This window comes from Chrysemys picta, chromosome 8, assembly GCF_011386835.1.
Source record: "Chrysemys picta bellii isolate R12L10 chromosome 8, ASM1138683v2, whole genome shotgun sequence".
NCBI lineage: Eukaryota > Metazoa > Chordata > Testudines > Emydidae > Chrysemys > Chrysemys picta.
The window spans coordinates 99,000,996-99,027,478 of record NC_088798.1 but is presented as its reverse complement, the minus strand read 5'-3'; the positions used below and the strand labels follow the sequence as shown (position 1 = coordinate 99,027,478).

The 26,483-nt window shown below is 42.0% G+C and overlaps 1 protein-coding gene across 2 annotated transcripts in view; it reads right to left on the bottom strand.

The window, feature by feature from the left end:
• Positions 1-24,219, bottom strand: part of DDX46 (DEAD-box helicase 46) — a 36,393-nt gene extending 12,174 nt beyond the window's left edge. For both annotated transcript variants that reach the window (XM_008166415.4, XM_008166416.4), the window contains exons 1-14: positions 24,031-24,219; positions 18,691-18,879; positions 18,143-18,277; positions 14,420-14,516; positions 13,152-13,317; positions 11,998-12,149; positions 11,590-11,703; positions 10,074-10,239; positions 9,440-9,560; positions 8,903-9,078; positions 7,732-7,853; positions 6,701-6,779; positions 4,415-4,497; positions 3,131-3,295 (exon numbers count right to left, since the gene is read on the bottom strand). In XM_008166415.4, the coding sequence (XP_008164637.1) occupies positions 3,131-3,295; positions 4,415-4,497; positions 6,701-6,779; positions 7,732-7,853; positions 8,903-9,078; positions 9,440-9,560; positions 10,074-10,239; positions 11,590-11,703; positions 11,998-12,149; positions 13,152-13,317; positions 14,420-14,516; positions 18,143-18,277; positions 18,691-18,879; positions 24,031-24,047 (1,782 nt within the window). In that variant the 5' untranslated portion in view covers positions 24,048-24,219. The remainder of the gene's footprint in view (positions 1-3,130; positions 3,296-4,414; positions 4,498-6,700; positions 6,780-7,731; positions 7,854-8,902; positions 9,079-9,439; positions 9,561-10,073; positions 10,240-11,589; positions 11,704-11,997; positions 12,150-13,151; positions 13,318-14,419; positions 14,517-18,142; positions 18,278-18,690; positions 18,880-24,030) is intronic.
• Positions 24,220-26,483: the final 2,264 nt, after the last annotated feature.

Genomic DNA, 26,483 nt, shown 5'->3' with positions numbered 1-26,483 from the left:
TTGCCAACGTAAGTGCTAGTGTAGACATGGCGTAAGTCTTTGGAATATTACCTACTCACAGTAGCATATCAACTGCAAACGCAGATGAGGACTAAAGCTGTCTAAATGATTATTAACTCCTACCAACAAACATTTTTCTTTCTGTTTAAAAAAACCTAGAAATTAAATGGCAAAATGCTTCACTAATGGAGAGTTAAGGTTGTGTGGTGATAGCTTGTGCCCTGCCAGAATATCTAATTCAGCAAACCTCAAACTTCTCCAAACCTGAAAATATAGAGTTAAGGTGAACACCCTGTGACACATGGCTAGAAAGGGTTAAACATTCTGCAAAATAAACAACCCTCAAAAGACACGTGGAGAGAGAATGTTTGTGTTTTTGTGTATTTACATAGGTCTGAGTAGGGTTGACAATGTATCAACAGTCCCTGTATATGCTGTATTCTGATAGTTCAGAGATCAAAAGAACATCCCAGCATTTAAATAAATTGTAAAAACGGGATCTCAGTATTCATCTCTCTTTGAAATATACTGTGAATGGTGGAGAAACAAGCAAATTGCCTTATGTTAATTCTATAGCTAAGTACCAGTGATGGACCTCCATCAAAGTCATCCTAATGACCTTTTGTTCCTGGAGGAACTCCCAACTTGTCAAAGAGGACATGAAATTGTATAAAAGATCCTTGGGTCCTGATTCTGTCATCTCAGATCTGCTTAGGCTACATCAGGGGAAGTTTGAGTCGCAAGACTGAGGTCCCAGTTATGCTGGTACACCCTGAATATGATATTTAAACAGTGGACTATATATAACCTATGAACTGAATTTTAAAGGAACTCTTTGCAACTACAAAGCTCACCAACTCTGCTGTGAATCTAAACCTCAATGAACTGAACTCATATCTGTATGTATATTGATCTTGTAAACATACTCACTCTTGTTTTTTAATAAATGTTAGTTTAGTTAATAAGAATTGGCTGTAGCGTGTATTTGGGTAAGATCTGGAATATTCAATAATCTGGGAGGTAATGTGTCCGATCCTTTGGGATTGGTAGAACCTTTTCTTTTATATAATGAAATAAGATTTTCAGGAATCTTCATCATATTTGATTTAGGTACCTGGATGGAGGCCTAAGGCTGGATCATTTTAAGGGAACTATGTTGTTTGGACTTCTGAGTAACAAGAAAGGTAATAAAGAAGGTGTTTTATGCTGGTTTGGTAAATCTAAATACTGGAATATCCACCAGCTTTTGGGGGTTTGTCTGCCCTATTCTTTGCCATTCACCCTAATTGAGTAACCACAGATGGCTCCCACAGGGACCCCGGTCACACACCCACTCAGCCTTAACTCTGCTCTCTGAGCAATGACACACACACACACACACACTCTTTTCACTGTAATGGACAGGCACAAACTGCACTTCCCTTACGCTCAAACGCTGAGTCTATTCCACCGACAGAATACTACATTTGTAAAATTTAACAGCAACTTCAGACCCTTTTACAACTCCTTCATACTGGCACACAATATACCACCTAAACCTATACTTTCTCCTACCTATCATTAAATCCACAGACTGCTCTCCTATCCCACTGCCCTATTGACAATACCCATGGCAAGACAACCCCAGGGCCCTGTTACTGACAGCCTACACAATTCCGTAGTGCAATGATGTAGACTGAAACCTCAAAGTACACATGCACCTCTTTCTTCTGATAGCACACAGGGGTACCCAGATCTCCTCATCTCAATCACAGCTCTTTCAAGCTGCCCCAGTTTATTCCTCCACCATTCAATACAGCTACACATAATGCAATGATTGCAGCTGAGGGCATGCTGACAATTCCCAGTGGCTACTGCTAGCTCCAGGGGCGCAGAGTTAAGGCTGAGTGGGTATTTCCCTTAACTCTATTTCCTGATTTTCAGAAGTTTCAATTGTGCTGAGTTCGACGTTCTGGAACGGCAAAACCTATCACTAGGCACTCTGAACTCCGCATTAACCAAGCTTTTTGCCATGTAACTGCATTAGTACTCACTAACATACCTGATACCATTTCTGTAGCAATGTAATGTTCTAATGAAAAATGGCACATGAAAGACGACACCCCAGAGTGGCACAGCAAAGTGACTAGTAGGCAAGCCAAAATGACCCTACAAATATAACTTAATAGTTATCCATTGATTTGGGCTGCAATTATTTGGCAAGGCAGTTGTTTTCATATTCAGAGAATGTGGCCATCAGAGATACGCCAGGATAATAAACATTATTTGATTTAAGCATTCCATTATAAACTTTTGGAATCATAAAAACAAGAAAGGCCACAAATAAAAACATACTTTAATATAGCAATTCCTTTTAAACCCCTTTAGCTTTGTTTGAAGAAAAATAGTATTTACTAGGATTTAACTGACAAACCAGAAGATATTACCATATCAGTAGGATGTTTGAAAATTTAAAGAAACAACTGCACCTTCTGCTGAGTCCAACAGTCTAAAAATTCACAAGGTAAGAAGCACCTGTACAATGAACAAACTGTGGAATATATATTTTTAAAACATTCTTCATTACAGTTGCCATTTCTGAACTTCCATATAATCTAATGTCACATTAATTAGGATGGCAGCTCAGAAATGCCACTTAACTGTGACTGACCATATACATTTAATATTTTACCCAGAGTGAGGACTGCTTGCCTCGTGAGAACTTTCATGCTGCTGAGCTAGCCAAAATAGGTGCCATTTTCTTTTAAGTACTAGCAAACATTTCTGGAAACCTTCTGTATCTCCCACAACTCATTACACCAAATAAACAAGTTGTATCCCTTGGGCATACATGTAAGGGGGAAAATAATCTTATTTACTGACATAATTTTAATAATATGCTGTCCTTTCCAATCAATTCCAAGAAACCTATTACTTTTTCAAGTCAGTGTCTCAAATCATTGTTAAATTATTTACTACTTCATTGAGTGAAAGTATTAGAAAGTATTTTTAATGGTTTAGGCCCACAAAATATCCAGAAGTAAAATAGCCTTTAGTATATGGTTTTGCATTCAGTATTAAATATTCTTCCAGAAATGTCTTATCATTAATGAAACAAAAAAGATAAAAGATGCAGCAATGCAATACTCACCACCTCTTGTTCCACATCAGAACAGACAACACTCCTGCCCCCAACTTGTACCTCAATTGGCTTATTCAGAATTCGGCGAGCTAATGCCTCCATAGCTCTGGGGAAGGTGGCAGAGAACATGACTGTCTGACGATCAGGTCTGATGTTATCTACAATGCGCATGACCTGGATGAAGAGTAAAATAGGGGAGAGGGATAGCTCAGTGGTTTGAGCATTGGCCTGCTAAACCCAGGGTTATGAGTTCAATCCTTGAGGGGGCCACTTAGGGATCTGGGGCAAAAATCAGTACTTGGTCCTGCTAGTGAAGGCAGGGGGCTGGACTCAATGACCTTTCAAGGTCTCTTCCAGTTCTAGGAGATAGGATATCTCCATTAATTTAAAATTGAATTTATTTATTTAAAATTACAGTTAATACCAAAAAGTGTTCTACACAAGGCAGAATGGACTTCACACACACATTTGCCTGTCAGTTTTAAAACTAAGGAGTAACGGCTTTGCACAGAATATAAATATCCTTTTGCAAGTTTTATCTTCCAGAGTCTGTGTATTTCACTGGAAAAGCAACAGAAATTGCTGTACTCAGTAGAAACACCACAGAAATGGAAAAGGGTGGGATGTTGTAGTGCTCCTCTGAGGCACAACACAAACCTCAGTCCATGGGAACAAGGGTGGTGGCTTCCCAACTCTAGAGGAGTAAATGTCCCTTGGCGTAACCTAGAAGCCCCAAGCTGCCTGTGAAAGGGAGCCCCACCACCCGGATTCACTGTAGTGCTATAGTCCTGTCACTTCCAGGGCTTATCCAAGGAGATAATGGAGCCTCTAAGGCTCAGTAGTTTGAGCATTGGCCTGCTAAACCAGGGTTGAGAGTTCAATGCTTGAGGGGGCCATTTAGGGAACTGGGGTAAAAATCTGCCTGGGGATTGGTCCTGCTTTGAGCAGGGGGTTGGACTAAATAACCTCCTGAGGTCCCTTCCAACCCTGATATTCTATGAGAGACATGGAGTCCTAGTCATGATCAATGCAAAAAAACCTCAGAGTCAGCTTACAAACTGTCACCCAAAACCAGCACGCCTTGCTGACCAGGTGTCAGTAGTCTCATTATATGACAGCATTGATAACATGTAGGTTTAATTCAATTAATTCTCCCCCTCTTTACCTGTGCCCCACAAAATCCTTTAAGCAAGAATAATGTCCTCAAGCCTAGCATGTCCTTAAGTTACTTCCATTGCCATCTCTCCTCCACCACTAAAATCAAAACTTAAAATCCACTGTGCCATTCATTACCTGAGGTTCAAAACCCATGTCAAACATTCTGTCTGCTTCATCCAATACAACATATGTAACTCTGCGAAGGTTTGTCACCCGACCTGTGAAAAAGGAGAGGGGAAAAAAGAAGAATCAATATCATACAGAACTCTCTTTCCCCTCAGGAGTAATTTTAAGTAAAATGTTAAGTATTCTGACTAGCTTCTAACAAACATATAAAAGTTAAATAGGGTGTTTTTTTTTGTTTTAAAGAATTCACCATATGTGTTTTAAATTTCTTGTTCTAACGACATATACATTCTGGCAAATGTGTAAAGATGCACAAGGCCCTTTATTTTGTCAAACTCTTCTCGTGCGTACCATCATAGGGCCAGAAGAACCTGTAAAATTCAGAAAACAGCCCTCGCCAAAACACATCATAAAACTAAGACTGAGATGAAGCAACGAGCCACATCAGCCATTATCTGATAGCGCCACCTAGGAAAAAACATATTAGAGATTACAGCGCATGTGTGGAAGGCAAAGTTCCAGTTCTAACTGATGAAGCCTCACAAAATTTCCCTCTATATTATAATCTGCAATGCCTCATTGGATTTAGAAATAATGATTTGAGGATATTCATTTGTATTAACTATTTGTAGTTAATTGCTAATAGAATAATAAAGTGTAACCAACATTTTACTAACAAACATATACAGATTAAAACCTGTCTATTAAACCCGCGAAGATAAAAAGTAACAAGAACCCCAGTCTTTGGTACAAGTGGAATCAAAGCACGCAAAAAGTTGTACATCTGTACACATCTCATTTTGAAATGGTCATGGATAAACAAGTTACTAGCCTTCCCAAGCAGTGGAAAAAGGCACCCCTTAAAGAGTGAAAATAAAAACATCAAGAGGTGAAAAAAAAAAAAGTGAATTAAATCATATTATCTTTAAAAGATGTTTACACAAGAATACATTGGATTTCAAGCAATAATATTGTGATACTTTATTGTCTGTTCTCAGACTGAAAGTAGGATTTGCACATTTCCCTACAATCGTCACTCAAACTGGTACCTTTATCAAACTATGTGAGAACCTATTACTTTTACATTTAAACTATAGCTGTCAAGACCTCAAATTACTATTTTAAAAAATATAATGCAATACTTTTTTATATGTTCAATTCACACTTAGTGGTCCAAAATAATATTTATTAAAAACCTACATATTTAACATGTTAATATTTGCATCCCCAAATAATAACTCTGCAAAATTACTTGGGAACAGCATTAATGTACCTACCTTTGACGGTTTAAGTCTTGGAAGCCCAGTTCTATAAGTCTTGAAGGGACTTTTTCCACAGAAGTTAAATAATGTCAACAGTTTATTAGTGGTTTGATGTGGAATATTTTAATAATCAAACGTTGTCTAACAAGCATGCAATGATTACAGTAAGCCAAAGCCTCTTAAAGCTGCAGTATCTCATTTTAACCTATGCAGGTATTTGATCTAGGAAGACACTAGTTTTAATTTTTAAAACATTTTAAATAGATGATCATTCAGGTAACAATTTTTGTTTTTTAGCAACAGATAAAAGCAGAGTCTTCTGTATAGCTAAGTCTCTTTTATGCAAAAGTGAACTGCTGTTAAGTTGTGCTAATGCTGAAGATCAGTTATTGGGCAATGGAAAGTCAAAATAAGCAAGCATTACATAAGTAAGCCTTCCTTTATCTACAGGGTTGTCTACATGGCAAGTTAGTCTGCAGCAAGCTAGGTTGTGAATCCACAGCATACCAGCTTGCTGAACAGTAATTTCCCCGGTGAATACTGCTACCGCACACTGAAAATGAGAGCAGCTTGACATACTAGTACTTGAAAGCATAGTAAGCCAAGCCAGTCTTTAGGATTTTCAGTGAGCAACAGAAGTGCCACATGGGACATTACTGCACAGCAAGCTGGTGAGGTGTAGATTCACAACCTAGCTTGCTGCAAAATAACTTGCCATGTAGACAAGCCCAAAACTACCCAAAAGTACCAGAAATTTGGAGTAGAGTTATAAATTGACTGTACATATAAATTCTTAGAAATTCTTCAAGCATGTTACAATGCCTGTCCTTCAAAATGAAGCTAATAATTGAATAGAGCCATTTTCATTGCTGTACATTCTGAAATGCCACTAATAGATATCACAGCTTCAAGAGATGTAAATAAATACCAGAAGACAATTTATAAAAAAAAACCATTATTTCCTGATTTTGTTGATTAGAATTACGAAATAAATATATAAAAATCTCTCTAAAGGAATAAAGTTTCTACTCACCATTATTAGCTGCTAACATGTCAATCATACGTCCAGGTGTGCAAACAATAATTTCAGCACCTCTTTTTAGTTCAGCAATCTGATTTTAAAGACAATTAAATTAAATTTAACAAACCATTTGAAGTTTTTATGGAGATCAGAGATTGAATCATGTAAGTAATGTTTTCAGTCACTGTAATTAACCATTCATGTTTAACTATAATTTACAACAACATTGGCAGAACACTGATTATTTATTTGAAGATTTTGTTTGGCAATTTCCTTAGTGTTTGGAAATTACTTTTAAAATAATGATTTATGAAGACCTGGAGTTGCTACAATCTAGAGCAGTGCACATGAAAGGGTTAGGATTCCTACACAACGTAGCATTCATCCGTATATTATAGCAAACGCTGCATATTAGGACAATTCATGTAGGGAATCTTAAAATATCTCTACAGCTGTGAATATATTAATCTCTATTACATATAGTTACTGAATTTATAAATCCTGTAGTTTCCATGGGTTAAAAAAAACAACAACAACAACACTGGGTAACTTCAAAATTCATCAAGCTTTATGAAAATAGTCAAAAAGCATTACTCGCTAAAGACAAATCAGATTAAGAGTTCCTCAGCCTTCTTTTTTGAGATAGGAGATATCAAAAAAGTTAGGGAACTCTTTGGAAACAAGAAACCGTTATTTCAAACTATCATGTCCCAAAAATGCTTTGCTTAATTACCACCAAACTATATTAAAAAAAATACTGTCAGACACATGGGCCCATCCATGAGAAACTTCAAACAGACTGACTGACTTCTGGCAACATATGCTTGTGTACATGTGCAAAGGACAGGTGCTGGTGGTAGTAGTGAGGGGCAGTCAAAAGCAGGCTTTTAAAAGAAACCTAATTGCTACCAAATCTCCAACATATAGAGAAAATCAAAAATGAGAGTTCAGAACTAATATTGGATTTATGGGAAACACCCACTAAGCAAGGTTGGTAAATGACAGATGTTATGAGATTTCTGATAAATATACTTTAAGTGTACCTGTTCACTGATTCCTGTTCCTCCATAGACACAGACAACTCTAAACCCAAGTGTCTTTGAGAACTTCTTACATTCCTTGGTAATTTGTAAAGCCAACTCTCGAGTTGGGGTCATGATGACAGCTGAAAAACAAAGATATTAAAAACGTAACCACAAAAAATTTAGGAGATAATGATCCTTTACATGGTAGAAACTGAACCTTTATGGTGAAGCTTAAACCATCTCTTTTAGACTAATACAGCTGTACTGTATACATTATTGTCTGTACTTTAGATCGCTTGAAATAAGGGATTTTACAGTATCTGAGGCTGCCCTGGAATTAAAAATAAACTTGACCATAGCTCCAACAACCCACTGAAAACAGGATAAACGAGGGGAAAAATTCCTCCTTTAAAGGTATATGGAAACGTGTAGTTGAGTGGAAATGCAAATATTCCTCAAGTACAAACCATACAGCAAAAATACATTTTTGTGGCTTATTGTGTTGGCAGAACCTTCAGTGCTCACTAAGAAAAAAAGCCTCTCAGGGTTGACGTACAGTCGTGAAATACATGTTCCTCCAAAACACCAAGAGAGGAACTGAAGGCCCCTCTGAAAAGCTTATAGAAGCGCATAAAGAAATATCTGACAAAACAAATTGAGAATGCTGTACTTCAGGTCCTAATGAGTAAGAGGACTTGCACTGACTGTTAAAATCATGTAGCAGCCCTGTGCCAATTTCCAATGAAAAAAATCAAAGGGTACAAACTTCCCTTTCATTCTTCCTAACTAGTCGTTCTATATAAAGAGATACGTTAAGCAAAAAAATCCCTCAATGTACACGAAACAGAAGGATGTACAATAAATCTATTTGCTGAATCAGAGCTTAAAAACTGAGCTGTGCCAGAAGAAAATGTTTGTGGTAGGTTCTGTGTCATCATCCCAGAGCTCTGAGGATTCTCATTCTACCTTCTGGCACGGGGAGAACAGTTCTGAAGTTACACATTGGTACAGGGAATTTATACCACACACAGAGTTCTATTGTCACAATATATCTTAGCCACAACTAGTGTATTTAAACACAGTTCACTAGAAAAATCAAAATAAACACAGATGTTTAAATTATGGTATCCAAGACTTAAAAAAAAGTATAAATTTCAATCTGTCAATATCCGAAAACAAAGATTTGTACCTATTGGACCTTCTCCTTCTTCTAATGACCTCTGATCCATGATGTGTCTGAACATAGGCAACAGAAATGCAATGGTCTTTCCACTTCCTGTTTTAGCAATGCCTATCAAGTCACGTCCACTCATAATTGCTGGTATAGCCTGAGTTTGGATGGGAGTGGGCTTTTCATAGCCATGTCTCAAAGAAAGAAAAACAAAGTACTGTCAGGAGCAAAAAAGGATTTCTCATGAATTGCACATAATCCTGCTGGAAAGATTTACATATTCCACTTGAATGGAAGCTTTAGTTCCGTGCAACTACAGCACAACAAATACAGGGTGAAGAAATGTGTGTTATGTAATTAGTGGGAAAGAATAGTTTATAATTGCCCAGAAGAGCAATCCTGAGTGAGCACCTTAATCTAGATGGTTGGTATACGTGGTGCCATAGAATAAGAATATGTAAAACAAATAAGTATCCGGGCCTGAACACTCCACAGTCTTAACACAAGGACACAATGGAAACAACTGATATTTTGGTTCATAAATTGTTCACTTACTTCTTAAGAGAACTGAGAATCTTCATGGAAATACCACACTGTACCCAGGTTTTGATTGGCTTGGGGCAGCCTTTTCCCTTGACTACAATGCCCTCCATTTCCAGCCTGTATACATTTACCTCTGAAAAAAACACACTATGAATTAATACACAATCAAACTAAGTATTTCTCTGCTATCTTATTCAAAGTCTACTTGAAACGTACTGTCCCCGAACATGATGCAACAGATTTTAGCTAGCTACAGAGACAGATGCTGAGTATGTAGAAAGTGTAGCGGAAAACTTTCAATGAGCAGGTCACAAATATAACTAAATGGAAAGTAACAGTACATCAGTAATACTCACTGACGGGGTGATTAAACCTCCCTGCCCCACCTCCGGCCTGTCATGTTGCACCAAGAAAAATTCCCTTGCAAGCTTTAATTCCTCTCTGTAACTAATAATTGGGTTACTGCTTTATGTCAGCCTCTCAAATTATAGCCTGTACTTTCCTTATCGATGGTCCACAGAATTTTGGCTTTAATGTCCAAAGGACAAGACCTAAAGAACTCATTGGTGCCTTGCATATCTAAATTTGACAGACATTTTCTTCCATTAAAAACTACCCTACAAATTTCATTTTTATTTGCCATTACCATCTAGGGTCATTTTAGCCAGCTCTGGTACTTCAACGTAGAAGTTTTTCCTGAAGGGCTCATATTCTATCTTTCCATGATCCACTGGTTCTAACAGCTTCCTCTGTTTGGTCTGATAGCCTGTCAGGGCAGTCTGAAGATCAACTTCCTCCTCTTCTGACGAATACTGTAATAAATAAGAAAGAAATATATTCAGTGACAAAAACCCTCTTCAAGGGTTTGATTTTTCACTGACATAACAATGGAACATTGATTGGGGACATTTAACTCTTCCTACACTGCACCAAAACCATCTACGAGAGGGAGAATTACTTTAAGCTTCAAGGATCTCCCCAGTTTTACACACACTCATTCTTTTGGCAACTTCCCCTCTCATCACTCCCCACCTTTCTCCAGCTCCCACCAATCTTAACTGACAACTGGATAGGACTTGCCATCTAGAACTAATCAACAGTGATTCGGGGGGTGGGGGAAGCAGGGGGGAGAGAGAGAGGAGATTCTCATGCAATGGAACTCATCCAGCCTATTCAATTGCCAGTGCAGTGCTGAGAGATTTAAAACCTATTTAAGACCTAAAAACCACAGCACCTTATAGGTTAATCACTTGACATCCCTTTTATGTGAGTAATCTGGACACAGGACAAATTGCTCTGATAAGCTGGAACCCAATAATTGTGCAGGGAGGCTATGCAAATCCCCCCAGCAGAGTATCAACATTGCATATTTATTACATACAGGCAGTGTAAGAGAAGTTTATTAGTTGAGTTTAGAGTGTTACCTGATAATTAGAAGCACATGATTGGGAGTCAGAAGACAGGCATTGTATTCCTGTCTTTGTGACTTTGGGCAAAAATCAAACCTCTTTGTACCTGTTTCCCATTCTGTAAAAGGAAAATAGCTACCTCCCAGGGGTGCACAGAGATTTCTCATTAATATTTGTGGAGTATTTTGAGATCCTCAAATTAAAGGCACTTTAGAAGCATGAAGATCATTTAACTATAAACATAAAACCCAGATTTTGATAATTAAACATATTCAAATGGACCTGTAATTATTGTGACTGAGTATGTGGGCTCAGTAGCTACATACATATATAACCACTTAGATGTTCAACTGGTCATTCGCATGCAAAATTGCCATGACTGAAGGCACAATTTCAATAACTGTGTATAAATTGTGTATGCACCAAGTTTAGACATCCACACAGCAACTCAATTATATTAAGATGTTATCAACCTAAACAACTTGATGCATTAATTTAGTTTTCATTTATACCATGTTGTCTTTACACAAGACTGTGCGAGCTGTGGTGTTTTTTAAATTAATCAGTGTCAGCTCTATTTTGGCCATGATTCAACAACATACATAAGGAAATGCCAAACTTTTAGCATGTAAGTAGTCCCACTGAAGCCAACAGGGCTACTTGTGCACTTAAGTACTTTGCTGAACCAGGGCCTTTTTGCTAGAAAAACAAACAGCCCATTTCCACAATAGACACCTAAGACTTTTCAGTTACCTCCATTGCATCTTGGTCATTCTCCATGAGCTCCCCTTTCTTCTTTTCTGATTCCGCAGCTGCCTTTTTGGTTGTCACCACGGTTACTACTTTGGTAACAGTCGGCCCAGATTTCTAATAAAACAGTTAAGGAAAACCATTATCCTAGTACAAATTCTGTATACTCCTGAGCACAGTATAGTGGCTTTGATCCCACTTCCTTAGATGAGATTTCATCAGGGTTAATATCAAACAGCTGATTTGGGGAGATAAAAGGTAAGGACAGGTAGGCATTACATGTAGCATAACCTCTTTCTTGTCTGTTTGCATATTTTCCATCTTAACATGTGCTCTTCAATATCATTTTTCCTATATTAAAATGCTAACACTACTTAAAAAAAGACAAACAAGACAATCTTAATTTTTTACCTTTTCACTCCCACCTCCACCTTTCACACTTCTCATATTAAACTTCTTGACCTCTTCTTTAACTTCTTCCATATAAGCATCCAGTGGATCTAATTCTTCATCTTCAATCTCATCTGCTTCTTTTTCCCCTTCTGCAGTCTCCTCCTCGTCATCTAGTACATGACAGAGAAATGTTTTTGTTTAAAAAAAAAAACACGTTGTGCTTATGAATTCCAAAATCCTTGTTTTTTCCTGCTTTTAGTACAATGCAGGTGTACAGAACCCTGAAAAATGTTTACAAAGCACATACAAATGGGGGGACACTATACTGTAAACTTACAGAACAAAGGTGAAGAACACCATGAGGATAGGAATACACCCCTTCCCCTGGAGTGGAGCCAGCCACGGGGGAAGAAGAGTATCTGGGAGCAGAAGGGATGGGGATCTTCTAATGTTGTCTAAGGGTTTAGTCACCAGTCAGAGAAACCCTGGAATCAAAGGCCATCGTTCCCCATTGACACCACATGGGCACTCTCCCTTCCCCTTGGAGACGGAATGTTCCCTGAAAGAAGACAGACTAAATGTGGAGATGCCAGGGGAGCCAGCATGCTCCCGCAGCCTGCAGGAGCTCCTCTAATGCCTCTAGGTCATTTTAGAAGACTTCTCCTCTCTTGGGGAGAAGTGAGGATGGAGATTCTCCACAAGAGGTATGAGGAACTGGCTGTATTGAGAGAGGTCATCAATAAATGGGAAATTTAGCTAGGATTTTAGTGGGTACAAAATAGCAGTTACGGGTTCCCGGAAAAGAATTGGGTCCACAAAAATGTCCAAAGCCTAGGTGAAATTTTTTTAAAAACTGGAACTGAAGTAAGAGGGAGAAGAAAAGAGTTTAAACATATGTTGATAAACTACCATTATATCCCCATAACTGATCTGAATAACTGCACATCATTATTACTGTATCATTTGTCCTCTCTTTCTCTTAATCCCCCACCAGGTGCTCACTTGTGTCTTAAGCTGTTTGGGACCATGAACCAGTCTAGATTTCATAATTTTAGATTTCATTGAAGAATAATTTAAGTTTTAAAATCAAAGATGGTAATTAAAAGCTGTGTTTATCACTACAAAATGAAGCAATTATCTGTTAATTGTTATATAAAAATATAAGGAAATACCATCATCATCTTCTAAGCTCCATTTTTTCCCTTGTTTCATCTCTTCAATTTCTTTTTTCAGTTCTCCTATGTTTTCCATAGCCTTCTTGCGCTGTTCTTCCCTCCATTTCTCCACTCTCTCTTTTCGTTTTCTCATTTCCTCCTCTAGTTTGTTCTGATCAAAGTTCTATGAGAACAAACAACCAAACTCAAAAGTTATGAATTATTGGCCTGCCTCTGCACTTCTCTAGACAAACTCCTCTTTCTAATCTATGGGAGTTTTGTCTGAGGATTGCCTAATAAAAACATATTGCAATACAAGTTTAACTTAATCTATCTCAGATACACTCTGTAGTGACACCAACTACTATACTTGCATGAGTGAGGTGACTGTAAAATAAAGTGAAATGTAGTTATCTGCCTTGCATACAATGCCAGAACTTGGGCCTAGGGATCTACATTTCTAAACAAATACTCCTAAATACGTCAAATTTTCCTCACCCTCATAGGGAAAGTATACAACAGCAATGATTCTCAACCTTTTTTTGGTGTGTGACCCTGAAAAGCCACCTTGCAACTCATTATTCCCCCAAATGATTTGTGTCAGAGAAACAAGCTATGAGTGGTTATGACCAATGAGTCCTAGGCAGGAGTGCTGGTTGAAGGTGCATGCATTCTTGACTGGGTTTGATGAGGATGTTGGTTTGGTGGCCTGTTGCTGACTCCTGCCAGACTGGAGGGTTGCTCGTGAAGTACTGCTTCCCCTGCCCCAGAGCCAAGCACTGTCTGTGTGTTGGAGTGCTGCTCTGGAACTGGGGGAAGCATAGGCAAAAACAGAGGAAGCAAACTGCTCCTTCCCTTTCTTCCCCTGACTCCTGCTGTGTTCTAGTGACCAAAGGATGTTTTCTACATAAAAATGTATTTAGAAAGCACTTGACCTGAAGTAAGATTTTACGCGTTTCCAAATCATCTAACCCCCCACATCCAGCAATCACTGAAGTGACAAGTGACCCCTCACTATCCACCTGAGGTTTGCATTCTACAGGTTGAGAAGTCCTGCATTAAGAGAAGAATGTTTCTTCTGTCAAGTGGTAGAAGCATACCCATTGTAACAGAAGTCTGTGCTATATGAAGTCCGTGCTATACGAAGTCCAGACATAAAAAGGGATTATCTAAGGTGATTTTTTAAAAGTACAGTAAACTATATCTAAATTTATTTGAGAACTTTATCATTTGTAAGAGCTAATGTTTAACTGATACAATCTTCTCTCATTGGTCAGTATACATACACTAACATCTTTATCCTTTTCTTCCTCTTTGTCTTCTTTCTCTTTTTTCTTTTCTTTGGAAACTTCCACACCTTCTGTCTTTTCTTTAGACCTTGATCTGAAAGATAAGATCAAAAATGTATGTACTGCATGTCTGATCTGAACAGATTGTTCCAGCTTTTCTTGGGAAAGATGTGTGTGTGCTGGAAGAAACAATGTCATTCACACATTTTTTAAATATCTTGCAGAGTATATTCACTTCCCAGAGAATTTCTTCATTTCATGGACATATTTCCTAGAACTACCAGAGATGCAGAAATCTATTAGGACACACTGATTCATAAGCTCTAGTTCTGTTGTTCTCATTTCTTTATGGGAGGAAGTTGCAGACTTCATTTCCAGAAATACTTAGAACTGATACTCTCATGGTTCCAGAGTTTATTTTACACCATCTTGAAAATAGCTGTTGGAATAGAGATACTCAGAAATTCCTGTCTTTTGCCCTTCTAATATCAAAGTGATCTAGCACCTTGCCTTGTAAGTCTGAGTGCCCCTGAAGGATTTAACTACTGGCTGAAAAACATAAGAACACCTCCCGTCAGGAAAGGCTACCTATATAACTTGATCTAAAACCCATTCACATTTATTATAGACTTTACTATTCCTACCCCCTCTAATAATAATAAAAAAAAATAGATGCATCCAACCTAAACATGTGTGGCTAACCCATGATAATACATTTAAAATTCACTTTTCAGCTGAAAGGGGGAAAAAAACATAGTAAGCTTTTTTCAGAGCCCATAGGGCTATTTTAATGCAAACCATGTGTTTATTTTACAAGATGTTATGTCATTCCAACTTCTCAGAATATAATTTCCATGTTGTTTTAATTAAGGCCCTGGGATAGTCACCAACCTCCTTATTCCATATACACATTAATATTACAGTTTACCCATACAGTACTGCTTTTCTTTAAACTGTGCAACTTCATTGTCTGTTTGTGATTATAATTGAAAATTCAGTTTAAAATGTATTTAGAAAGCACTTGACCTGAAGTAAGATTTTACATATTTCTAAATTCAACATTAAAAGGACCTTAAACTACACTTTTTTGTTACTAGTCATCTTATTTGATCATAAACGCATACAGGTAGGGACCTTGTCTACTCCATGTTCTCTACAATGCTGAGCACACTGACCGTATTCAACAAACACCACAGATGAGAAGTGATGGCATGGTATAAGCATATTTCATGGATTTCTTTGAAGTGTTATACTATGCACTTTATCTGTTAGCATGAATATGAAAGAAATCTTGGCTATGAATCCACTGTAGTCATGCTACTTTTTTTTTTTTAAATATAAGAACATGAATCATTTAATTTCTTTGAAGATGTGTGCACATGTGTGGGACAGGCGGGCAGGGACTCAGTGCACCATTTGGAAACCATGCACAAAAGTGACTTTAGTAAGTGAAAAGTCAGCTTACTGTCATCCAACAATTTAAAGCAGTTTATAACTACTAATTAAGTCTCATAAAACCCTCTGAATTGTAATATAGTAATATTAAACATAGGTTCAAAGAGTTTAAGTGACTTGGCAGAGGACACCCAATAAATTCATGGCAGAGCCAGCAATACAACCCACAGCCCTGGAGAGCACCACTTCCCAGATGAAGTTGGCACCTGGCATGGGGCAAACACTTGTTACAAGAAGGACTGCTGCCTACATAGGTTTTGGAGGACATTAATATATTAAAATTATTTAAATAAGTCTTGAGATAAGAACAATGAATGACACCATCACTCAATTTTCTAAGAGGCATTACGTGATTTAGCCACAGTATTTTCAACAAGAGTTACATTTTCAACACACTGCATGAGTGTCAGCTGTGCTAGAGATCACCTTTAACACATCTTTTCCACAGAGGTGTGACCACAAAACAGCACTCACTGATCCTAGACCCTGAAGTAACTATGATTTAAAGATATTAGACTAAAGGGCCAGTGTGAATTTTTTTTTCTGGTAGGTGTCACTAGCTTAACTTTAAATTTATGTGTATTCAGGTCTTTTCCTGAATTACTGAAATAGAAATATTCCTCCAGTGAACGTAAAACAGCATTTCTAGAACTTAAAATATTGTTTTATTGCTTCCTTATATTCTTCTGTCTGCCTGTATCCATCTGTTGTCTCATCTTCCACTTAGACTGTCAGCTCTTTGCGACAAGAACTGTCTCTTTGCTCTGTATTAGTACAGAACCTAGCACAATGGGGTCCTGGTCCATGACTAGAGCTCCTATGTACTATGCTAATACAAATAATAAATAAAATATAGGATATGTAGCTACTTAGATCTATAAAAGAGTTTTTAAGCAATGGGAACAAACCATAAGGTTTAGGTAGTACATGTGCACTCACTGAATATTCTCCTTCTAAAAGCCAGAGCTGTGCATGGCTTTCCTGACTTATTGCCTCCAGGCCTTAATATCAAGTGCAATATTTAAATACATATGAGGAGTTTTTAAAACAAACACGATGCATTGAGCGGGGCTATTTTGCAAATAGCGAAACAAACTAAGCCATTCAGTATGTGTTTGCTATTGAACGCAGGCTCACAGAAATCAAGAACAAAGGGTACTATTTTAAACAACATTTTGTATGGTTACTCTTCCTCGAAATTGCTTATTGTGTTCAAGGTCAAAACCACTTATATAAGATATAAAAAGTGCTGCATTTTCTAAAGATTATTAAAATAATGGAGGATATCAAATATAGCTACATACTCAAATACAAGTCAAGTACATGTCACAATGATCTCAGTTGAAACAAACTAAGATCAACATCTAAAGATAAGCCTTTTTACCAAAATCTATTCAGACTTTCCAGGAAGTTTGTTTCATTCTCCTACGGGGATGGAGAGCTTTACCAAAAAAAGGGGACAAACGTCCAGCAGGGAGAATATGAGAGTGAACTCCTGTCTCTAGGGTTGAAAGATTAACCTAATGTTTGATCTAGCTACCAATTTGAGCATTTTGAATTTGAGCAAAATTCTGCAATGGTGAAAGTTAATCATCTGGAAAATGATGATCCAGGAACAGGCATAAATAGCCTAAGATGCTGATGAGGCATTCTGTGCACGTACAAAACAAGCACAACTACATTTTCACAAACGCAGAGAGTGACGATGACAAGGGATGTAGCATAAAAAGGGGTTGCAGTTAGAGATGTAAATAGCATGTACAAAAAGTAACCATGTAACCTATTAAAATTCGATCGGTTAAAAGGTTAAACGTTTAGCTGGGGAATTAAGGGTGAGGGGGGTTCTGCAGTACCCCCATGTTTGGGACCCCGCTGGCGCCCGGTACACTTGGGGTCCTGCCCGGCCACTGGGCGCATGGGACAGCAGCAGAGTTTAATTGTTAACTGAAACCGATAAGCATCAAGCTCATGGTTAAACTTTTACATCCCTAGTTACACTCAAGCTACTTGGGTGAGAAAACCAACATTATTTTGCAAATGTGCGCGCACACACACACACGAAAAAGCCTTAGTATGCCAAGGAACATGGTGAGGAATATTTTTATTCCTGAAAAAAAGATTTACAGAAATACTGGAAAACCAGTTTAATATCTGATAAATCTATCTGGCAACTATATCCAGTCCCCGTATAGGAAGAGATTATAATCTATAAATCTTTCCATGTCTAGTTACTAACATATTAATCACAGCTGTGAATGAGAGTACCTGTTTTCTGTTTTCTTGTTCTTGTTAGGACTGGTGGACCGGGACCGTCTACTTCTGCTTCTGGACCGTTTCCTCTCTCGACTGCGTGATCTTCTTCTCTCTCTGCTCCGTTCCCTCTCTCTGCTTCTTGAACGTCTGCCACAGAAGCAGAACTGACTTATTTAGTATTCTGCACTTATGGCCATTATTTTAAAATATAAGAATATATGAAAACTGAGAAGTTTTGGTTTGGGGGGGGTTAACATAAATTGGTCTGTTAACATAGGAAAAAACAATCTTCAGCAAAAATCTGCAAAAGGAAGCCAAGAGCCATTAAGGTTACGGAAAGGGTTACCAAATCCGAATTACGGCAGCTTACCACAGCCAAAATTGAAATCAAGTTAAGTATACTATGCACTACTTTAGCTAAGTAAAACCTATTACAAAAGGCAGATACCAATCGTACAGAGAGGAACTTCAGATATTCATAAAAAGATAGCCCAGACTGACTCAAGTCAAATCTTATTTTCGAAGAACACATACATTTCCTGAGACTTTGCAACTCATACCTCAGGCGCTTCCTGTCCCGTGACCGAGATCTCCTCTTGTCCCTGCTGCGTGACCTCTCACGCCTGCGTTCTCGATCTCTACTTCTAGAACGTCTGTCTTCTCCACGTTTTGTTCTTTTGTCAGCTGGAGATCGACTTCTAGAGCGGCTACCAGAACGTCCACGTGATGTGGAGCGCTTCCGATAATGTCTGCGTAGTTGCAAATTCACAATAAGAGAGTCAAGATGTACAGGAAAACACTTTGCAGTTTAAAGGTACTTTAATTACATTTAGAACAGAAACCATAAAAAGGAAAGACCAGGTCCTTTTTTTTTTTTTTTTTTTTTAAAAAGATTACAAAGCGGTTTGAGCATTGGCCCGCTAAACCCAGGGTTGTGAGTTCAATCCTTGAAGGGGCCATTTGGGGCAAAAAATCTGTATAGGGATTAGTCCTGCTTTGTGCAGGTCCCTTCCAACCCTGATATTCTAGGATTCTTTCCTGGTCTTGCGTAACTGAATTAGTACACACACATATGCACCTACCGAGACACTGAAGTTAGCTGGATTACTTTGCTATATATCATTGAAAGAGCCCTAGTGAGGTCACACCACGAGAGCAAAGCTTTGTGATAGCATCAGAATTCCAAGAGGCATTTACTATTTAGTAATCCATCAATTTTTATATGCAGGAAAAAGATTAAAACTGCATGTGAAGATGTCTCATAGGGCAGTCTGCCTCAGTTTATATCTCAGTTCCAAAAAGATACTATCAAACTCCATTCAAAAAATTGTGTGCAAGCGTGAGCCTGTGTGGTGTAATGGAAAGGGCACTGGACTGGTAGTCAAGAGACGTAGATTTTCTTCCCAGCTCTATTACTAACATTGATACCAGACACCTCTGTGTTCCTGGGGAACCAGGGTGCAGTATCCAGCCGGACTCATGAAAGACACCTCCCCCCAGACTCTGCTTAAACCAAAACCCATCAGAAGAAGAAAACTTGCAGAGAGCAGTAAAGGGCGTTGGGAGACACACCTAGACCCCTCCTGACAAGGGTGACAAGATTAAGACATCTCCATTAGCATACAGAATGGAGAGCAGAGACAACTCCCCTAGCCTCATCTGCATGAAAGATGGGACAGGAAGACATCTCAATTTACATACAGAATGGAGAACAGAGAACCACACTAAATTCTGGGACCAGAAAAAGCAGGGAAGCACTGCATCCTGGGAATCTCTGCTCCAGATGCTAATGAACCTACGCCTGCACACACACCCAGCTCAGCAGTTATCAGACCAATTCTAGTAATGAATCCTTAACTGATATACTGAAGTAGCCTAGTTGCATTGTGAGCTCCCTGGAAGAAAACACCACCCATAGCCAAGAGTGATCAGATCCTATTGTCTAGTCTAAAGAAAACCCTTGAGTCATCAGTTTACCTATAAACAAATCTAGTGTTCTCCCTTGAACCATTGTATTTTCTCTACAAAAATCCCTACTCACCCTCTAGTCAGGGTTCTGATGCTTAGATCCAAACTATGCATCAGTTCCACTGGAACTCCATCTTCTGACTGATTGTGCTGGGGGCTCTGCCTGTCTCCAGCATTCAGGACCCTCAGTTACCACCATCACCTGGGAACCCCCACCAGTTCAAGCCTCATGGAGTGGGTGAGATCCCCCCTTCTTTCTCTCTCTCTGTTTTCCTTTCTACCTTAGGTATTAACCTTTAATCATGTATGTTAGGTTGGTTTAGTCCTCCTTGTGTAGTTATCACTATTATTCAATAAATAACTTCTATGGTTAAGTTGGTTGCTTCTCTCTCTCTTGCTGAACTTTACTCGTTTGTGTTTTTAGCTTCCCCCATTCACTCTACAGCAACACTTCTTTTACCTAAGTTAAAGATCCCTGCAGCGCCCAAAATACTGTGGGGTTTGCTCATCAAGTAGGTTACTGCCAGTACAGTTGTGTTGGGGGAGTGGGGAGTGTAGGCCAATGCAGCCTACATCAACAGTAGAGGTTTTTCTGTCAGTGTAAAAAACACCCCCCAAATTACATTAGCTGCGCTGATGACATTCTTCTGTCACCATAGCTGTGTCTACACTGAGGGTTATGTCGGCATAGTTATTTCGGTCAGGGGTATGGTTTTTTCAGATCTCAGAACAACGTAGCTATGCCAATATAACTTACAAGAGTAAACCAAGCCGAGGAGCCATGAGACGTAGGCTATGCCTACACTATAGGCTTCTGCCAGCACAGAGGTACGATCCCAGACCAACACAGCTATGTCAGCAAAAGATTTTAGTGTAGACACAATTATACTGGCAAATCTGTACTTGTACTGGTTTCACTTCGGGGAGATTACAAGCATGAAAGCTCATACTAGTAACAGCGCTTTGCCGATATAAGTAGATAATGTTTTCACCCCTCAGCTCACAGAGAGCCGAGAAGCAAAACACTCTGCCAGTACAGTATGCGCATATAGCACTCAGTCTTTAAGGTCAGAAGGGACCATTATGATCATCTAGGCCACAGAATCTCACCCACCGACTCCTGTAACAAACCCCTATCCTATGTCTGAGTTACTGAAGTCCTCAAATCGTGGTTTAAAGACCACAAGGTGCAGAGAATCCTCCAGCAAGTGACCCGTGCCCACTCCTAGTATAGATATGGTTTTAGGATTAATCGCATGGATTTGCTGTGTCCCCTTGAGAACCTCAGTTTTGGCACCTGCAAAGGAGTAATACCATTACCCAGTCCACTTACTTATTACCACGACCGTCTGTACTCCCTGTATGAGTGATTGACCCTCACCGCTTGTCAACTGTATCTTGATCCTGCCCACCGTCTACCCCGCCATTGGGGACATTGCAGACTGTATGTATTATGTGTGCTGCCCAACCCCAAAATACTAGCATCCCCCCCACACTCTGTATGTTACCCCCAATAACCAACAACTGACGCTTCAAATTTTCTGTATCGTTTATTTTTAAATATTCTCTAATAAAATTTTAAAATCTATCTATTTCACGTGTAAAGCACTAAGTATTATTATTTAAAGAGATCCGATAGCTCACAGTGCAACAAAGTATGGTAGAAGCAGCAATGGAAGCCACATGGTTCTGAAGGAAGCTACTGAAACGACTACTCTGATGAGAAAAGGACAAAGCAAAGAGTCCAGAAGCATCCAGTGCAGCCCACCCTCTGCATACACTGCTCATCTCAGACGTATAATCAGGGCTCTAGGCTTTTTGCCGCCCCAAGCAAAAAAAAATTTTGGCTGCCCCCCACTCCCGCCCTGGGCTCCCCCCCCGGTACCCTCCTGCTGCCCCAGTCCTGGGCTCTTCCCCCCACATCCCCTCCCCCCCACCCACATCCCCCTGCCGCCCCAGCCCTGGGCTCCCCCCCCCCCACCCGCACCCCCTGCCGACCCAGCCTCTCCCCCCCGCCACCTGTACCCTCCTGCTGCCCCAGCCCTAGGTCACTGGTAACTCACTCCCAGGGCAGGTCATCAGCATCCCGCTCATGACACTAGCAGAGGCTGCATCCACCCAACTCCTTCCCGGCCCCCAGGGGGGCCCTGACTCCACCCGCTCCCCTCTCATCTCCAGCCGGTCTGGCGCTGGCAGGGTCGGGGTAAGCAGCGGGGCTCCCGCGCCTCAGCCCAGGGTCCCTCGAGCCGGGACTCCTGCCTCCAGGACCGGCAGGGAATTAGAAGGGCAGAGCCGGGAGGGACTGCCTCGGCAGGGCAGCCTCAGAGGGAGCAGCCAGCGGGGAACGGAGCCCCAGAGAGCGGGACGTGGGCTCCACACAGCAGCGCCCCGGGCACCGGTCCCCTCTATGGCCCCGCTGCTGCTCCTGGCCACCCTGCCGCAGCCCCTGAGCGACTCGGGCCGCTTCGCCCAGCCCCGGCGCTGGGGGGCAGCCGCCCTGCAGCAGTTGCAAGTGGCTCCGTGTGCCCTGCATGGTGGCCCCCAGCCCAAGTGTCCCGTGCTCCACGTGTCAGAGCCCGCCGGATGGCCTGCCCGGGCCTGGCAGCACAAACCACAGCAGCCCCAGGGCACCCCCCGTATACGAAGTGCTGCTGGACCCCAGTCACAGGGCCAGCTTTGGCCACCCGCTGCGGCTCTTCCACCTGGACTGCAGCATCAGCTTGGGGGCCAGGACAATGTCTACCTGGGGGAGTGCCCGCAGAGCCCGCCCCCCCCCAAAAAAGATGGCCCGAATGCTGCCACTGCAAATGTGCCGCCCCAAGCACCTGCTTGCTTTGCTGGTGCATAGAGCCAGTCCTGGGTATAATCTCCCAATATCATTCATGGGTATGGCTTGAATTAGGTCAGTTGTGACATGCCTGCCAGTCTGACCCTTCTCTGATGGCACCACTGCATTCCACAGAGTGTGGGTTTTTCCTTAATTGAAAAAAAGATGCACTCATGACATCAGGATAACCTACCTCTGTGTAAAATTCTAGTAGAGGCACCACACAAGTAGTTTTTGTCTTGATATAGGCTTGACATTGTGAGTAACTATATTTCCCCCCACCCCACCCCTAGGGCTGACCTTCACCAGCTACATCAAGATAAAAACGGCAATGCCTTGTCCCCACTAGCGTTCAGCGAGATGATGCACTTCACGGACGTAAAAAACCAGCATAAACCATTCACATATAATAAATTTATGGGCTTGAATCCCAACAGTGTTATCCATCATTTTGGTACACGCAGTCTGCTCCGCTGTGCTGGAGACGAGAACCACCACTTTCTACCCCTTCGTTTGCCCTGAGGACTTGAAGCCAATGCAACCCCATCGCTTTTCGGGAGACGCCGAGCGGAGGTGGTGGGGGTGGGGAGAGAGAGGAGATAACTGGTCGGAGATTGGGGAATATCCGAACAGGCGGCATCAGAGCCATGTGGACCTGCGATCAGACCCACTCTCCGTCTCCAAGAACTGGGCCCCACTCGTGCCGCCGAGCGGAGCCACCTGGAGCGCCAAACAATCGCGTTGCGACACCACCAGGGCGAGCTCCCCCCGCCCGCCGCGGCGGGCCGAGGTGACGCCACCGCTCGGGCCTCCGAGCCGCGGACTCCCCGAAGGCCACATGCGGGGCTTCTGGAGCCAACAGCCCGTACGGGGCAGCCCCTCTGGGGACGGGGGCTCCCTGGACGCTCCCCCACAGCCTCGGCGACTGCCGGCTTCTCCCCCCAGCCCAGCCGCCTGAGGGAGCCCGCTCCCCAGCTCCTTCAGGCCCCGGCCCCCGCTCCTAGGCGAGCCTCCCTCAGCTCGGTCCCGCCGCGGCCCTTTGTTCCCGTAGCCGGGCTGGGGCCGCCCCGCTCGGACAGTGGCAGAGCCGCTCCCGCCTCCTCACCTGGACTCTCGGCCCATGACTGCCCCGGGCCCGAGCGCGCGGAGCAGCGGCGGCCTCCGGGATTCAGCTAGATCCGGGAACCCCTACGCAGCTGCCGCCATTACGAGCCCGTAGCGCGGTGACCAACGAGAGGAAGGAGCGGGACCGGCAGCGGGAAGCTGCCTGCCCCACTAGTCCCCGGGATGCAGCGCACCCTGGCGGCGGGAGGCGGGAAGTGCAGCCTACGCCTCGCGCCGGTGGGGGCCTGAGAGAGCAGTGCAGGGAGCGCACTTACACCTTAAAAATAAGAACGGGGTACTTGTGGCACCTTAGAGACTAACAAATCTATTAGAGCATAAGCTTTCGTGGACTACAGCCCACTTCTTCGGATGCAGCAAGGTGCATCCGAAGAAGTGGGCTGTAGTCCACGAAAGCTTATGCTCTAATAAATTTGTTAGTCTCTAAGGTGCCACAAGTACCCCTGTTCTTCTTTTTGCGGATACAGACTAACACGGCTGCTACTCTGAAACCTGTCACTTACACCTTGCTGCACTCCGGAACATCCCAGCCACGGCGATCAAACCCGGCCCAGCCCAGAGTCCCAAGCAAGGTCCTTTATGGAGGCTGCTGGGAGTTGGAGCAGCAGCTCCAAGAGGGCCTGGGTCGGGTCTGGTCTACACTAGCCTCTTTGGTCAAGTTTCTCATTGTTAGCAATGGCCGGAGTGCACCTGTTGACTGGCCACCTTCTCAACTAGAGCTGCGTTTAGCAGGGCTAACCAGTGGTGGTTAAAATGGGAGTCACTGCTCCACGCCTGTTCTCCCATTGGTGGAATCAGGGTGGGGGGGGGGTCACAGTCTCTGATTCATTTTCCTCATCTCAAGAATGGCTACCCCCCTCTAAACCCAGAGGCCTTAGGGTATGTCTACACTACGAAATTATAGAAGTCGATTTTTAGAAATCGATTTTATACAGTCGATTGTGTATGTCCACACTAAGCGCATTAAGTCAGGGGAGTGTGTCCTCACTACCGTGGCTAGCATCGACTTACAGAGCGGTGCACTGTGGGTAGCTATCCCACAGTTCCCGCAGTCTCTGCTGCCCATTGGAATTCTGGGTTAAGCTCCCAATGCCTGATGGGGCAAAAACATTGTCGCGGGTGGTTTTGGGTACATGTTGTCAGTCGCCCCTCCCTCTGTGAAAGCAACGGCAGACAATCGTTTCCTGCCTTTTTTCCTGGGTTTCCCGTGCAGACTCCATATCAGGACAAGCATGGAGCCCACTCAGCTCACCGTCACCACTGCTGTTGCATCAGAGAGGCTTTGAAAACCAGTTTCATGACTGGCCAGGCTTCAGTGTGACAGTTGTGTGTTTCTCCTTGATGCAAACCCACCCCCTTTGTTGATTTTAATTCCCTCTAAACCAACCACACTCCCCTCTTTGAAATAAAGTCACTATTGTTTTAAAACCCTGCATTCTTTCTTTATTAATTAAAAATAAGTGAGATAACGGACAAGGTAGCCCAGGTGGGGTAGGGGAGGAGGGAAAATAAGGCCACATTGCTTATTGTAGCCACACTCAAAATCAAACTGTATGAATGACAGCCTTCTGTTGCTTGGGCCATCCTCTGGAGTGGAGTGGCTGGGTGCCCGGAGCCTCTTCTCCCCCCCCTCCACGTACTTGGGTGTCTGGGTGAGGAGGCTATGGAACATGGGGAGGAGGGGGTTATACAGTGGATGCAGCAGGGGGTCTGTGCTCTTGTTGGCTTTCCTGCAGTTCCAACAGACACTTCATGTCCATTGCTCCCCCATTAGCCTCAGCATCACATCCTGCCTCCGCTCTTCGCGCTCACTTAATTCTTTCCTAGTCTCTGCCACTGAACTAAGCTGTGCCCTATCAGTGGGGGAGGACTGCATGAGCATGGAAAACATGTTTTTTTCGCCTTCTAATCTGCAATAACCTCAGGGACGGAGATGATAGGGGGAGAGTAGAAACATTCTACGCTCTACGATTCTGGGGGGAATGTACGGACACCTGTGCTGCTGAATTCACCACACTGACCAAACAGGAACTAAAATTCAAAAATTCCCAGGGCTTTTCCTGTGTACCTGGCTAGTGCATCGGAGTTCAAAGTGCTATTGAGAGTGGTCACAATGGAGCACTCTGGGATAGCTCCCAGAGGCCAATACAATCGATTTGCATCCACACTACCCCAAATTCGACCCAGCAAAGTTGATTTTAGTGCTACTCCCCTTTCTGGGGAGGAGTACAGAAGTCAATTTTAAGAGCCCTTTAGGTCGACGGAACAGGGTTGGTTTTGTGGATGCATTCATTTCTAAATCGACCTAACATGGCTAAATTTGACCTACCCCCGTAGTGTAGACCAGGCCTTAATGTTCAAGAGCACTAGGGAGTACATCACAGTTGGTGTTCACACCTCATACTCAGATCCTGTGGCTATCAGCCTCTTTAGCAT